The following is a 14380-nucleotide window of genomic DNA, read 5'->3' as shown; positions in this document are numbered from 1 at the left end:
TTTAACTCAATAATCTAAAAATTGGCATGTTCCTGCAGATAGTATATGTATTTAATGTAGCTTATTGTATAGAGGAAGGTGTACAAGGGCAAGAGTGTCGCTCGCCAGGTGATCCTGTGCGCCAACTCGGCCCCGGCGCTCAACGACGTGACGCACTCGGAGCTGGTGCGGGTGCTGTGGCAGGCGGCGAGCGTGTGCTGCGTGATCCGGCGCGGCCTGGAGGAGGGGCGTCTGCTCGCCCTGGAGACCGGCCAGACGGGGCCGTGCCTCGACCTCAGGTACCTTCACTTGGGTATCTTACACACGCACTCACACAGACATACATACACAGAGAGAGAGAGAGATCGAGAGAAAGAGGGGGATATATATGTGTGTGTGTGTGTGTGTGTGTGTGTGTGTGTGTATATATATATATATATATTTCTTGTGTGCGTGTGTATGTCACTGAACTCCTCCTAGACGGCTGGACCGATTTTGATGAAATTTTTTGTGTGAGTTCACGGGGATTCGAGGATGGTTTAGATTCACAATTGGATATTTTATCTCGATTCTGAGTTAAGAAAAAACTAAAAAGTGTAATGTGTGTCATAGATATAAAAACTGTTAGTGTCATTCCTGTATGTCTGCCGAGCAATAGCTTTCAAGCTATTACGTTACGTTTTGCTATTGTAAGGAACTAAGTAGAGAGTAAGAAAAAAAAAGCTCTTGACAGTTTGTAGTGTCGCCATATTTGTTTCAATTTTCAATACAGTTTTTGTATATTACAATTTAAATTGCAGAAAAAAATCATGTTTATTAGACACATAAATAGTGAGTGTGCCATTTCTCTATGTCCACGAGGTCTCGCCGCGTTATTTTCTCCTTGGGGCGAACCCGTCCGCTTAATTAAATAAACAGCTTTTATCGTTGAATGATTTCATCATATATTTCATGAAAATCTGCTCTCATAAAAAAGTTAGTTTTATAGACATTCAATAGGTGTCTCTCTCTCTGAAGATCAATCTATGAATCGTTATAAATTTATTTCCTTTATTTTTTTAGTTTGATTTGATACAATATGATTTCACTAAAAATCAATTTCTACCCCTTCCTATTTTCATTTCCACATTACGAAGTTTCACTTCTTCCATGCGGAGGGACTTCACGCAATATTTTTGCATGCAATTAAAAACTATTTTTTAATGATGCCAAAGAAGTATAACTTCTCATGCGCGTACCTAAGTACACGCACCCATTTTTTTAATTTAATTTCTTCTATATAAAAATTTTTCCTCCCTACCTAGGGCACTCATAATTCTTTTAAATTTCACGTGTATGTTTTCAATGTCATTCGAGTTGTACAATTTTTTTTTGTCAAATTGGTCATTATTTATACTTTGTTTCATTTTGGAAACATACGTATTTTAGGTATTATGACAAATAAAAAAAATTAGTTTCACTAACATTCTTAGGTTTTTATTGTTTGGATAGTTTCAAGTTTAATATTATGTAAGTACATAAATTCTTAAACTTATAAATTTCTTCGAAATTTATTCATAGGTTGGTAGGGCCTACTAATATTTTCTGTTTGTCCATATTGTTATTTTTTTTTACATTACTTACTTATTTGCAAGGAGTTTGGTTTAGTGTTTATAATTTATCTGCTGAGCGTCAAGAGTCGTAAGGCTGCTGAGACCGAAGACCAGAAATATTTATCAATTATGTAATATATTGTTGAAAAATTTGAATTTAACTATTTGAGGAAAGTTGATTTTTTTTATTAATTAGAATAGTTACGTGTAATTGCCATCTTCCTTTATTTCATATTAAACATTATGTTTGGTTGAGTGTGAGATAATTTTATTTATGTATGTTTTAATTTCATTTAATTTCTTATATATATATTCTTACCTACCTACTTCTATTAAATTTCAGGTGGATGTTAACATTGTCATTCCAGTTGTATAATTTTTTTGTCAAATTAGTTGTTATTTATACTTTTTGTTTCATTTTGGACTTTGTTTTTTTTATACTTAATTCAAAGATTTGTGGTGTGTACAGGGAGTGATGTCTTTATTAATTTCTATACTCCTTTGGATAAGCGGAATATTGCCACCACAGTTTTACATATAAAGAAATCCTACAAATGTTTTAAACATTATGACAAATAAATATAGTTTCACAAACATCCTTAGTTTTTTTTTGGTGTGTATAGTTTGAAGTTTAATATTATGTATGTACGTAAATTCTTAAACATAGAGTTATTTATTAATTTATTTAGATAATTATTCATAGGTAGGTAATAAGCTTTCTATTTGTCAATATTGTTATTATGGTAGAAGGAGTACAGCAAATACCTACATTCTTATATTCCTTTATATCTCTTTCGATTTGGAGTGTTTCCGAGCCATTCGGGGTCCTCAACATCACCCCCCCCCCCCCCCCAGGTGGTTAAAGCCCCAAAATTTCGACAATTTCAGGAATTTCAACTATCTATTCTTTCGAGATGGAGTGTTCCAAACAATTCGAGGTCCTGAACATCCACTGTCCGCAAAAGTGAAAGCCCCAAAATTTCGAAATATAAGAATATCTGGGTGAATCTCAGATTACGGGAAATAATTGGTCTCTAGTGAATTGCTAAGAGTCCAGGGACAGTTCTACTACTTTTAATCAATTTCCTTACAGCTACAGATGACCTCTAAATGAGTCGTGTGTGTGTTCTAAGATTTATTTCAAAATATAAAAATATAAAAATTAAAAACATTGTAAAATGTCATTAGCATGGCTGTCCCAAAACACAGTATACAAAGCTGTAGGTTGACTTGTGAACCAAATTGCTTAAGTTTGAAAGTTATCTACAGATTTTTGAAAAATGTATACTTTATTGACTGATTTCTGAATATAAGTTTTATTTCAGTTTTGAAAATGCTCAGAGTACTTTGGATCAAAGTTGGTCCCTAGTGTTTTGTGTCATTAGCATGGTCAAAGTTTGTAAGCTCCTGGAAGATAAAAAAAGGTTTTGTTGTTATTCTTTTACTGACAAGGATATTTAGTTTCCATTAGGTTGGCAGAACTAACTTGGTTTTGGAGGGAACTACAAGCCTAAGTTGATGTTATCATATATTGTGTGGACTTTTTATGGTGAGTATGAAAATTGATTGTCATTAGCATGGATGTTGTAATTGCTATAAGTAGTAATTATTAAAAAATATTTTTGTTCAGTATGATTGTTATCTATGTTTACTTCTTCATGGCTTAGTGAAAGTTTAATGGGTCTTCAAATATTAATGTGAGGTTAGGTTAAAGTAAACATTTTCATTAGCATGGACAAATTCATTGTCATTGGCATGGGCATTTCTGAAATTGCTGACCATGCTAATGACACCAGTCCATGCTAATGAAATATTTTTCTTTTACAGTTGGATAGGATACATAATTTCACTAAAACTCGAGTTATAAACATCAAGTTAAATATTTTGCTTTGAGGTTTTTGTATATGTTTGTGTGTTTGTATATATATGTATATGCTTAAAATTTAGATTTGTTCATTTCAATTTGAAAATCCAAACTAAGTTTTGAATGATACGGAGTACATTTGTTATGTTTATATGGTTACAGATTAACTGGTAGTATGGCTAGAAAGAAAGCTGCAATGAGTACAGCAGAAAGATTGAAGAAAAAAAAAGAATGTGAAAAAAGAAGAAGAGAGAGGCTCAAAAAAGACCCTGAAAAACTCAAAGCTCTCCAAGAAAAGAAACACAAAATATACTTGAAAGCAAAAGTTACCGGCAAGGTGAAACTTGTTGCTGATTTTAATGAAAGACAAAAAAGACAAAAACGAAAAGAATGGAGGCAAGCAACTAAAAAATACAGAAATAAGAAGAAAGAGGAAGAAGAAATGCAGGCGTATTTACAAGAAAATGTACAAAATGTGTGTGATTCAGAAAGAGTCAATCAAGAAGGTAATGAAAACATACCATGCACATCGTCATATTCTGAAAGAGAAAGAGTCAGCACACAAAAAAAAAAGGGAAGAAAACAAATTCGACGAAACAAAACAAAATCTTACCGGCAAATTAAAAAATTGGAAGCAGTAAACAGTGCCCTTATGAAAAAGTACCACAAATACAAGAAAAGGTATCAGAGATTGCTGAAAGGGAAAGAAAAGACTCCAACATTGACTCCAAATACAAAAGTGAAGAAAAATCTCCGCGGAAGAAAAGTGCCTGATGATGTTCGCCGTAAACTGGTGTTTGCAGAAGTAATTACAAAGGAACTGGAAAGCAAATTTGATAGCATTAAAAAAAGTGAAAGAGAGAAACAAATTTTTACAAAGGTGATCTCTGGAAGAATTTAAAAAAAGTATAGAATGCTGACTCACACTAAGCATTTTCTCCCCTTAAAACTGCATCTTGCAAACAAAGGCGTTCACATGAATTAATTTATGAAAGGCAAAAGAAAGCAAGTATTGAATTTATGAAGAGGAAGGTAAGTGATTTTTTAGAACATGAGGGTAATTCTACTTTATGCCCAGGTAAAAAAGATGTGGTTTCAAGAAATGGGAAGCAACAGCAGAAACGCTATTTGAACAACACATTAAAAAATCTGCATGCAAAGTTTCTACAGGCAGAGAACTTCAGGATCAGCTATAGTTCATTCTGTAGATACAAGCCTTCTTGGATTGTTCCCAGGAAAGTACATGAAAGAGATACGTGCCTCTGTGCTAAGCACGAAAACATGAAGCTTCTTGTTCAAAAACTACATTTCTTAGAAATTATTAAGGAAAGAAATATTGATGATTTTTTAAAAGCTCTTACATGTGAGAAAACTAGTGAAGAATGTCTAGCCAGAAGGTGCCCGCTTTGTACAAACAAGCATATCACATTCACAGAGAAGGAATTTGACTTTGACGAACAAACCAATGTAAAACAATGGTGTCACAAAAAGGAAAAAGTACTAAGCAACAAAACAAAACAAATGATTACCATTCAGAAAACTACTAAAGAAGAAATTTCCTGCACAGTCGGTGAATTAATTCAAATGCTAGAAAACAGAATAGTACCTTTTATGGAGCACATTTTGAATATCAAACACCAGCTCGAAGTTATGCGAAATCTAAAAACTCATTTAGATGATTCACAACTTGTAATGCACGTTGACTTCTCAGAAAACTATGCATGCAAATATGCTTCAGAAACCCAATCTGTTCACTTTGGTGCTTCGAAGGAACAAATAACATTACATACAGGTGTTATGTATACTGCTGGTGGTATCAAGGAATCATTTTGCACTCTATCCAAGTCATTGAGACACGACCCATATGCCATTGCAGCTCATCTTACACCCATTCTTGATAAGTACTTGAAACAATTTCCAACTGTTTCCAGAATTCATTTCCTTTCAGACAGTCCAAGCACTCAATATAGAAATAAGACCATGTATGCTCTGATAAGCTACTACATCCCCAAAACATTTCTGCAAATAGACTCTATTACTTGGAACTATTCCGAGGCAGGGCATGGGAAGGGAGCACCCGATGGTGTTGGCGCTGTTTTGAAACGAACTGCTGACCGTAATGTAGCAGAAGGAATTGATATCAGTGACATTGACACCCTGGTTGCGAGTTTAGGAGAACATATTTCTGGAGTACACGTTCAGGTAGTGCTAGAAGAAAGTATCAAAGACGTTGAATTAGTAATGGAAGATGTTGAGATAATGTCCTTCCCTGGGTCCATGAAAGTTCACCAATTGAAGTGGAGCAGAAACTCTTGTAAAGTTCATTTCCGGAAACTTAGCTGTTTCATCTGTCATACTGACATTTGTTCACATTATCATATGGGAGTTCTTACTACAAGCACAATGACAAAAGGTGAGACACATTTTTTTACTCTCTATCTCATTTGTCACCTTATTGCCTCAACTGTTAATCCTCATACAAGCATACATCTAACATCTATGAATAGTACTAATTTAGTTTTGTTTTAACTTTATAGATCCTGTACACCTCACAGATTTTAAAATTGGAGATTGGGTACTGGTTACTTATGATGGAAAACAGAATCCAGGTGAAATAATCGGTATTCTTCAGCATGCAATAGAAGTGACTGTGATGTACCCAACAATTGGAAGGAAGTACAGATGGCCTGTGCATAAGGACCAGCACACATATGGACTGAGTGACATTGTGAAGAAGATAGACAGTCCAACACCATCTGGCTCAAGAGCTGCTTTCTTTGTTTTTAAAGATCTCTAGAGCCAAATGACATTGTGTGTGATGTTTAACCTTACCATATTGGTGCACTTAAATTTTTACTTGTTTTCAAATAACTATGGCAAAGTGAACTAGGCCTATAATTTTAATGTTTAAATATGCATGTTAGTTTTTTAAGATAAGAAGTAGACTTTGTAATTTTTTTCATATTTCAATACCAAATTATACAGTTCTATTATTAAAAACACTGTTTTCCTTCTAAATAAGCCTAATTGTTATTTAATATTAAAAGAATAAATTAACAGGTTCCTTTTTTAATTTCATTTATCTATGTATTTTATCTGGACAGAATTGCCTACTGACTATCTACACTTTTTGTATGCTTAATCATTTGCATGGTGTCATATGTCATTAGCATGGATGCTTTTGTCATTAGCATGGTTGCCTGAATTTTGAAGTTTTAAAAAAAGTTGAAATTTTACATTTTCAGCTCTGCTGACAGGATACATCTCTTCATCTACCTTTGAGTAGTAGCTCATAATTTTTTTTTAATTTTTAAAACTCATTGTGAAAATAAAAAAACAGCACAGTAAAATGGCCTGTAATCTGAGATTCACCCATATATAAATTGGATGTTGGCATGTATGTCGTCGATAAACTCTTACACCGTTTGACCGATCGCCATGAAAGTTGGCACATCGAAGTGTTTTTATCATGGAGAAGGTTTTTATGCTAACAATTTTTTTGTAACTCGCCGCTAGATGGCGCTGTAGCGCATCAACTTCTAAACCTTTCAACCGATCGCCATGGGTAAACAGAAAACCATAGGTCACAGATACACAAACAGTAATTATGTGTCATTTCTTAATGTCCACCACACTGGACATATCGCTATCCATTTTGCTGTAACTCGCGGACAATATATCACCCGGTGATCAGCCCGGGCAAAGCCGGGTACTGCAGCTAGTATATATATTAGGGATGGGGCGAATCCTGATTTCCTCGAATCCGAATCCTAACTCAAATCCTCGACTGGAATTGCCGAATCTCGAACCCAAACCCGAATCTTATAACAGATGATGTCCACATATCTAATGTAAGTGAGATGTATTCTGCTTGCACTAAAAGTCCCTTGACTTTATCACATGTAGTTTGGTACATTTCTGGTATAGCCTAAGTGTGAATAAAGACAAAAAATTTTTCTTGTGAAATTTCAGTTTTAGTACAGATTAGCGGTTAGATTTTTTCTATAAATAAGCTAGAGGTCTGCGAGCCTAAGAATTTTACTTCGAGCCGAGCTCGAGCTTTTGTGGTACAGTTACACTTTTGGGAAATAATTTTTATCTTAAACTTAGTATAATGTTTGAATAAAGTATAAAAATGAAGTGGGCTTATTAATTTTGGGTAACTATTTACAGTGTGTGTTTACATTTTGGACTGCTAAAAAAAAATAACATTTTTTTCCCATTGAATCTTACCTGTTTCCATTGGTTCATTAGTAACTGATATCATCCAACTAACATAACCAAGTATATGTTTGTGTAAATGTAACATATCTTGGGAAAATTTCATCCTTGTCAATTTTTCTGGAGTCCTTACTGAGCTTCAACAAACTTAGCACCAAAAATCATGTTGTTTGAAAAGTACATTCACATTGTTTCAACATTTCCACTTTTCAGCACAATAATTCTGAGAGAGATTGTCACAGAGTATTAAATTCTGTTCTTTAATCTATCACGCAGAACAATAATTTGTTCTGCACGTTCAGGAGTTAAATTAGCTCTACGATTGGAGATAGTGTTTCCAGCAGAAGAGAAGCGTCTCTCGCTGGCAACCTGCTTGGCTGGAATGCTTTAGTAAATTTGCTTAACCTCAAAATTAGTGTCATAAATATCTGTAACTGGTCATTAAAGTTTAATCAATTGAAAGTAATAAAAATAAAAGCATTTTACTTCATTCAATTTACACTTGCAAAAAAAAACATAACACACATAAACCTACATGGAAATTAAAGTCTTTTTCAATATCCTGAAGTCTGAAATATGTTTACTCATGTCATTAAATGTATTGAAGAAGCTGATTTTGCCAATATTTAGTTGAATCGGCATTTCTGCCGACTTCCGATACAGTACGCTTGTTAATTTTCGGCCGATATTACTGAAAAACGAAAGAGACTGCCATAACCTAAAAATCCATGAGTACCATTTTCACTTTTCGTAGTAGTACTGCATTCTTTCACATCGCATTATTTCTTAGCAACGTGTGCCAACTGTACATATCAAAGTTTAAAATCCTTTTTTTTTTTCAACAATGTTCTTTAATTTAATATGTCATAAATAAATAATACATTACTAGAGCTGTAGCAAACCGTATGTATTCGTTACTGAGTAACGGGTGCGGCATCTAGTAACGAGTAACGAAACGTTACACACGAATGCATTTCGTTACTCGCATCTTTTGTATGTTTCACGCATGCGCGCGCTTATTCGTTACAAAGAACGATGTTTGTTTATTAATAAAAGTATAATTTGGAAATTCGTCGTCCAAGTTTTTTACTGTTTATTAAAGGTATTGTGTGTGTAGACAAAGTTTTAGATTCGAACAGAAACAACGTAAGAAAGTATTTTTTACAAATTATAAATATGTATGTTTTTGTTTTTTATAATCGCGTATTTTCACGTTTTATGTTCTAATCTTAAAAGATATATTATAATAAAGCCGCTCTAATGAGAGTTAATTGTTTCTTGGTTAACAAAAGCTGTTCATTATCAAATATTTTTAATTGTTTATATTCGATTTATTTTTATTTACGCGACGTCATACTGTACGCGTACGAAATACGACTCGATTCGATGCTGTTACATAAGATAGCATGTGCCATGACATGCGGTATCAGAAGTAACGAGTAACGATACGAAAGTAACGAGTACTAATTGTTATAGTAACGAATACATACGGGTACACATTTTTTCGTTACTTTTACACCTCTATACATTACTATCACGGTAAATATACATCTCGGTTGTTACGGTAACTATAGTGCAAATATGGTAGCTATCTTGCTTCTGTAGTAATTATGGTATTCTACAAAGAATCTTTAGTTCTTATTGTGGTATTTATCTTAAAATAACTATGTATTGGGTTTGTACTGTAGTTATGGTACATCATCCATATTTCTTTGTATGTTGTTGTTCATTTGTCTTTTCTTTATATTTACGTGAGCCATTATTTGAGACAGGAAGTTTCAGAAAACATGTTAATGGACTTTATATCACACATTTAATGGCGTAAATGATGCGACCTCGGGCAATTTAAACGCTTTATACGGAAAAACCTACCATGCGGAACCTCGTAAGCGAGTTTTACTGTATTTTTTTTTCCGTAAATAGTAAAAAACCGAATCCTTTGACGAATCCTATATCAGACTCGCCGAATCTTCGAATCCCTAGGATTCGGCGGATTCGGCGGATATTGGATTCGGTCGCCCCATCCCTAATATATATATATATATATAGAGAGAGCGAGACAGAGAGAGACAAAGAAACTGAAGAGTCAAAATGGCTTTCGGTATCAGTGTCTTTTAGTGGTCGGTGTCACCAAAACGCAAAAGTTTAATTTGTTCATACACAACATTTTCAACCTAGTTTTTGGTATTTATACAACACATCATGCTTCAAAATTGCTTATTTCATTTGAGACACACAGTTTAGCACGCGTTAAGAAATTTTGTTACTCTGTAAATTAAGTTGATATGAAAATATAGTTAAAGTTATAGTCATTGTTGAGACAAGGCCTAACCAATCAAAGAACTATATTCTCAGAGAGAATGGTCAGCAGGCAGTTTATGGTCCTTGCCCAAATCCAACAAAATACAGTAGAACCTCATTTTTACATATTTCAAGGGACCAGGAAAAAAATATGTAAAAACCGGGAAAACGCAAACAGAGGGAAATGTTCAAATTTTTTTTATCATCTCACTATATGGGAAACAATAAGAAAATATATACCACATAAGTAAGTCACGAATAAGGGTTTCCCCCCCTTTTCTTTGATAACCCAGCGCTCTTAGCCAATCAGCCCTGCTGCCCTGGGGTCCCCACGGGCGTGGATGCGGATACGCCGCATACACAACCGGGAAGAGCGTTAGAGCTTTTGGCTATGCAAAGGGACTGAGGCTACCCATCTCAGTTTATGCACCACCTCCGGCCCCCTACTCCACTCAGCTCACCAGCAAGTTGGATGCTCCCAAAGCCCTCTGGAGTCATCACTTCTGGCGCCTGCCCCAGTCTCCCGCTCTCACACTGGGACCCCTCAATCACCCAGCGAACCCGCGGTCTAAACAAATCTCGATAGGCGACAGCGTAAATAAAGCAAACAAGCTTGAAAGTGCAGGAAACAAGAATTTGTTTCTGATTTTGTTAATATGATGCTGTAGGTTAACATTCCTTTGTAAAAAGCTGATCATCCAGCTATGAGGGAATGGTTTAACACCCATGTTGAAGGTTAGCCTTATTTATTTAGAAATGTTTTCCCCCTCTAATAAAAGTTCATAAGCATATGTAGGCCTACAATATTATCAATTAACTTACCTTTAGGCCGAACTTACCTTTACTTCAAATAAATATGCAAGTACCTCAGATTAACAAACACTTAAATAGGATGGATTGCATTGTGAAATGGTGAGCACACCACAAGATATTTTTGACTGATTGATGGTTTGACTCTGTAATCCAGCAGTAATCTTGAAAAGGTTAGGTTAGGTTTGGCTTGGCATAGAATTGTTTTGAGTAAATTAGCCCATTAATATTTTCAGTGATAACCTTATAAATGCTACCTATTTATAAGTATATTGTAAGTTATGTATACATTTAAGGTGCAGGGGATTTGCCATCAGCCAACACTCTTGGAGAAACTTATGTCCCAAAAATTGGCCAGGCAAATAAGGAAGCAGTAAGGCACGCTGTAGAAGACAAACAGATTGTATTCTTGTGTGATGAAACGACAGACAAAGTGGGCAGATGTAAGGCAGAGTCTGCTACTTTGTAGTGCCTATACGCTATGAGGTTTTTTTTACACCGCCAATGGCATAATTTTTTCACCATTTTTTAGGGTCTCTACCAATTGCTTATTTTTACACCAATTTTTTGCACGGCTTGCTTATTTTTACACCGATTTTTTGCACCGCTTTTGTCATTTTTTTACACCGAAATGAGCCAGTTTTATTTACCATTTTCTGGGGTCCCTATCTATAGTCCTTTATATCTATGTATCTCTCTATCTGTATTTATCTCTTTATATCTACATATATACCTCACACTATCTCTATGTATTCTATATGAGGGTACTGATTGCTTCTTTGTTAATATCACACGGGTGTTTTTTACTTGTATGGGAAAATTAACAATGATAAGGCATTTAGTGCGTGGCAACTTCTAGCGCCTGCGGCATCGTCAACACACACTTCGTACGTGTACTGCATGTTGTATCTAACCCCCTCCAACGCATTTGATTCTAAATTGGACTTTTAGTAAGGATCCCTAATGTTATTGATAATATAATATAGCCTATATCCTTCCTCGATAAATGTACTATCCAACACTGAAATAATTTTTCAAATCGTACCAGTGGTTCCTGAGATTAGCGCGTTCAAACAAACAAACTCTTCAGCTTTATAATATTTCATGACGCATAAGCCCACCCCTCCCTCCCCTCTCGTTAACATTCTTCAAGGCTAGCTCATCCCTCCCAGACACACAAACCATCTAGTGTCCCTTATAACACCCCAACTTCGCTCCCCTTTGAAAAACCTTGACGTCAGCCGGGGCTTCGCCCCACGAGCCTGATCATCCTCCGTTCCCTTTCCCACCACCTTTCCTACCCGGCATTTGTGTCGTGACGTACGTAACCGTGTGAGATTCAAACTGCGCGCCACGAACTACAGCAAGAGGGCGCTTAGCTGCAGTGCGCCGCACCCCTAATATATATTAATTAATATTGTAATCCTTTTCTTTTCGCCCCAAAATAGTGTCACGACGGCTATGCATGTGAGTGTCTTTTGTTTAATTAAATCATGATGTTTTGTAATTTAATACGTGCAAACACGGACAAGGACGCTCCCTAGCGGGCGGCGGAGGAACTAGCACGTAACTTGATTTAAACTGTTTTCTATCATATAAGTAATTATTACAGACGGTCTGGGTATGGATGTGATGTGCTGATTTTTGTAAAGAGTTTATGTAATTTTCAATACTAACCCGGGGCACGCAATAGATAAGTTGTTAACGGTAATTGTGTTTGGCGCGAAGGGCGCCATGTTGCCTTCCGCAAGCCCTGATCTCTGCCCAGTCTCCTTCAGCCGGCCGAGAGCGGACGTCTCTGCAGACACCCCGAGGACATCACTGTTGTTTCACCGAGAAGTAGTTCTGTTAATTAATTTATTCAAATCGTTTTCTTTTTATCCTTCGGGGCCTCTCTCGGTCGGAAAAACTGCTTAATTAATAATTATTTACTCACCGGAGTTTTCTATCATCTGTGTATTAAGTAATGGCTTGAGGCGACCATGTGCGTGGTTCGCCTCCTCACCTAATTCGATTCGTGCCTCGGGCGTTTTATAACAGTATCAAGGGAGGATTGTGTAAGGGCGTGTAACGTGAGTAATAAAAACCAACTTAATTGAGTCACGTGTCTTTGTGTTCGGGGGGGCCACATGGGTCCTTAACCTGGTCAGCGGCGTGTGGGACGCTCTGAGAGCCCACTGCGGTAATTAGAAGCGTGCCCGACGCTGAGAGCGGGCTTAGTTAGGGACAGGCGTTGCGTTAAAAGTCAGGAGGGCTAATATCTCGCCGCACACGGGCCACGTAACGCCCTGCGTTAGAGTTTCCAGCCGGGTCCACGTGCCCACTCACGTGGTGGCGCCCATTAATTTCCACCAATATTCCAACCTCAAAAACCGGTACGCCCTCAACCTTCAGTGAGAAAATGCTCATTTCACCCTCCCTTCTCCCGTAAAATTGGGCTATTATGAATGGGGTACTAAAGCGGCGAGGGAGGGGTCAAAATATGTCACTTTTCACACCAAGTTCGAGTTAAGTCATCTCTGGCAAGGAATTTACAAGCTTTCAAACTTAAATAAATGTATTTTAATAGCAAGGGTCCTATGAAAAGGAATATACCTAATAGAATCAAGCTGCTGTCACCAAACAAAGCATAAAACGGCCCAATGCGTGGTCGCTTCGTTATTGCTCGCGCGAGAGTTGAGACGTGGAATGTTAGAAGAAAGATAAATGCGAGGGAGACAGACGGCAGCCAGTGTGTTTCCTGCGTGGGGAATATGTGGCGTAGCCTTTTTTTTATGCTGGGTGAAGTGACTTTTTTCTGTCAACCCACGGGAAAAGATAATTGCTTGAGCTGTCAAAATAAACATCGCTGCGGCAGTTAAAACAAGTCGATGCGGGCGTGATCCAGTCGGTTGCTGTGTATTGTCAACCGATAGTAATCAAAATCAAGAGAAATTCAACAGGTAGCTTTCTTTGCCTTAACTGCATACCACACTAGACACTCGCAAAAAGCTGAACGTAAACACGTTGCTACAAAAACCTTTATCTGCACCCTGCCGGCAAAGGGACATGGAATGGGGGTTGTTAAGCGCTGACAGTGGTCGTAAACACGTTGCCACTAAAACCTTTATCTGCACCCTGCTGGCAAAGGGACGTGGAATGGGGGTTGTCAAGCGCTGACAGCGGTCGACAGGAAGTGGTATATATTTTTAGATATGCGCTGCCTACGGCAGTACAGCACTCGGCAAGAGAAACGCAGTAACACACTACTCATCACAAGAAACTTATTTTCTGCCCGATTTTCTTTGGATTTTCGGCAATTTTTCACGGTTCCTCGAAATCGGGTTGTAATAGAGAGGTGGTCGCAATAAATGGGGTCGCAACAAAAAGGTTTTACTGTATATTTACACATCAAATCTTCAAAATGTGGGGAATGTTAATAGGATAGGAATGAAAAAAAAAAAAAAAATAGACCTAGTAAACTTATGACTCGTCAGTGTTGAATTCTTAGTTTACTACATTTTCTTAAAAAATTTTCTCAAATATTTTTTTTCCCCTTTAATGTGATATGTTTAGAATACTGAGTATTGAACTGCATGCTTGGCCCATCGCAGGTGTGTGTGTGTGTGTGGCA

General features: G+C 36.7%; 2 protein-coding genes across 7 annotated transcripts in view; both read left to right on the top strand.

The window, feature by feature from the left end:
• LOC134537946 (4'-phosphopantetheine phosphatase) overlaps positions 1-14380 on the top strand; it is a 111534-nt gene that overhangs the window by 86092 nt on the left and 11062 nt on the right. For all 6 annotated transcript variants that reach the window (XM_063378944.1, XM_063378943.1, XM_063378940.1 and 3 more), the window contains one exon: positions 109-278. In XM_063378944.1, the coding sequence (XP_063235014.1) occupies positions 109-278 (170 nt within the window). The remainder of the gene's footprint in view (positions 1-108; positions 279-14380) is intronic.
• LOC134537947 (uncharacterized) lies at positions 286-14379 on the top strand. The gene is made up of 2 exons (XM_063378946.1): positions 286-5848; positions 5973-14379. The coding sequence occupies exons 1-2, from the start codon at positions 4456-4458 to the stop codon at positions 6230-6232; spliced, it is 1653 nt and encodes a 550-aa protein (XP_063235016.1). The 5' UTR covers positions 286-4455; the 3' UTR covers positions 6233-14379.

The sequence above is a fragment of the Bacillus rossius genome, chromosome 12 (assembly GCF_032445375.1).
Source record: "Bacillus rossius redtenbacheri isolate Brsri chromosome 12, Brsri_v3, whole genome shotgun sequence".
Lineage (NCBI taxonomy): Eukaryota > Metazoa > Arthropoda > Insecta > Phasmatodea > Bacillidae > Bacillus > Bacillus rossius.
The sequence above is the reverse complement of the archived record's forward strand: the minus strand, read 5'-3'. Positions and strand labels throughout refer to the sequence as shown.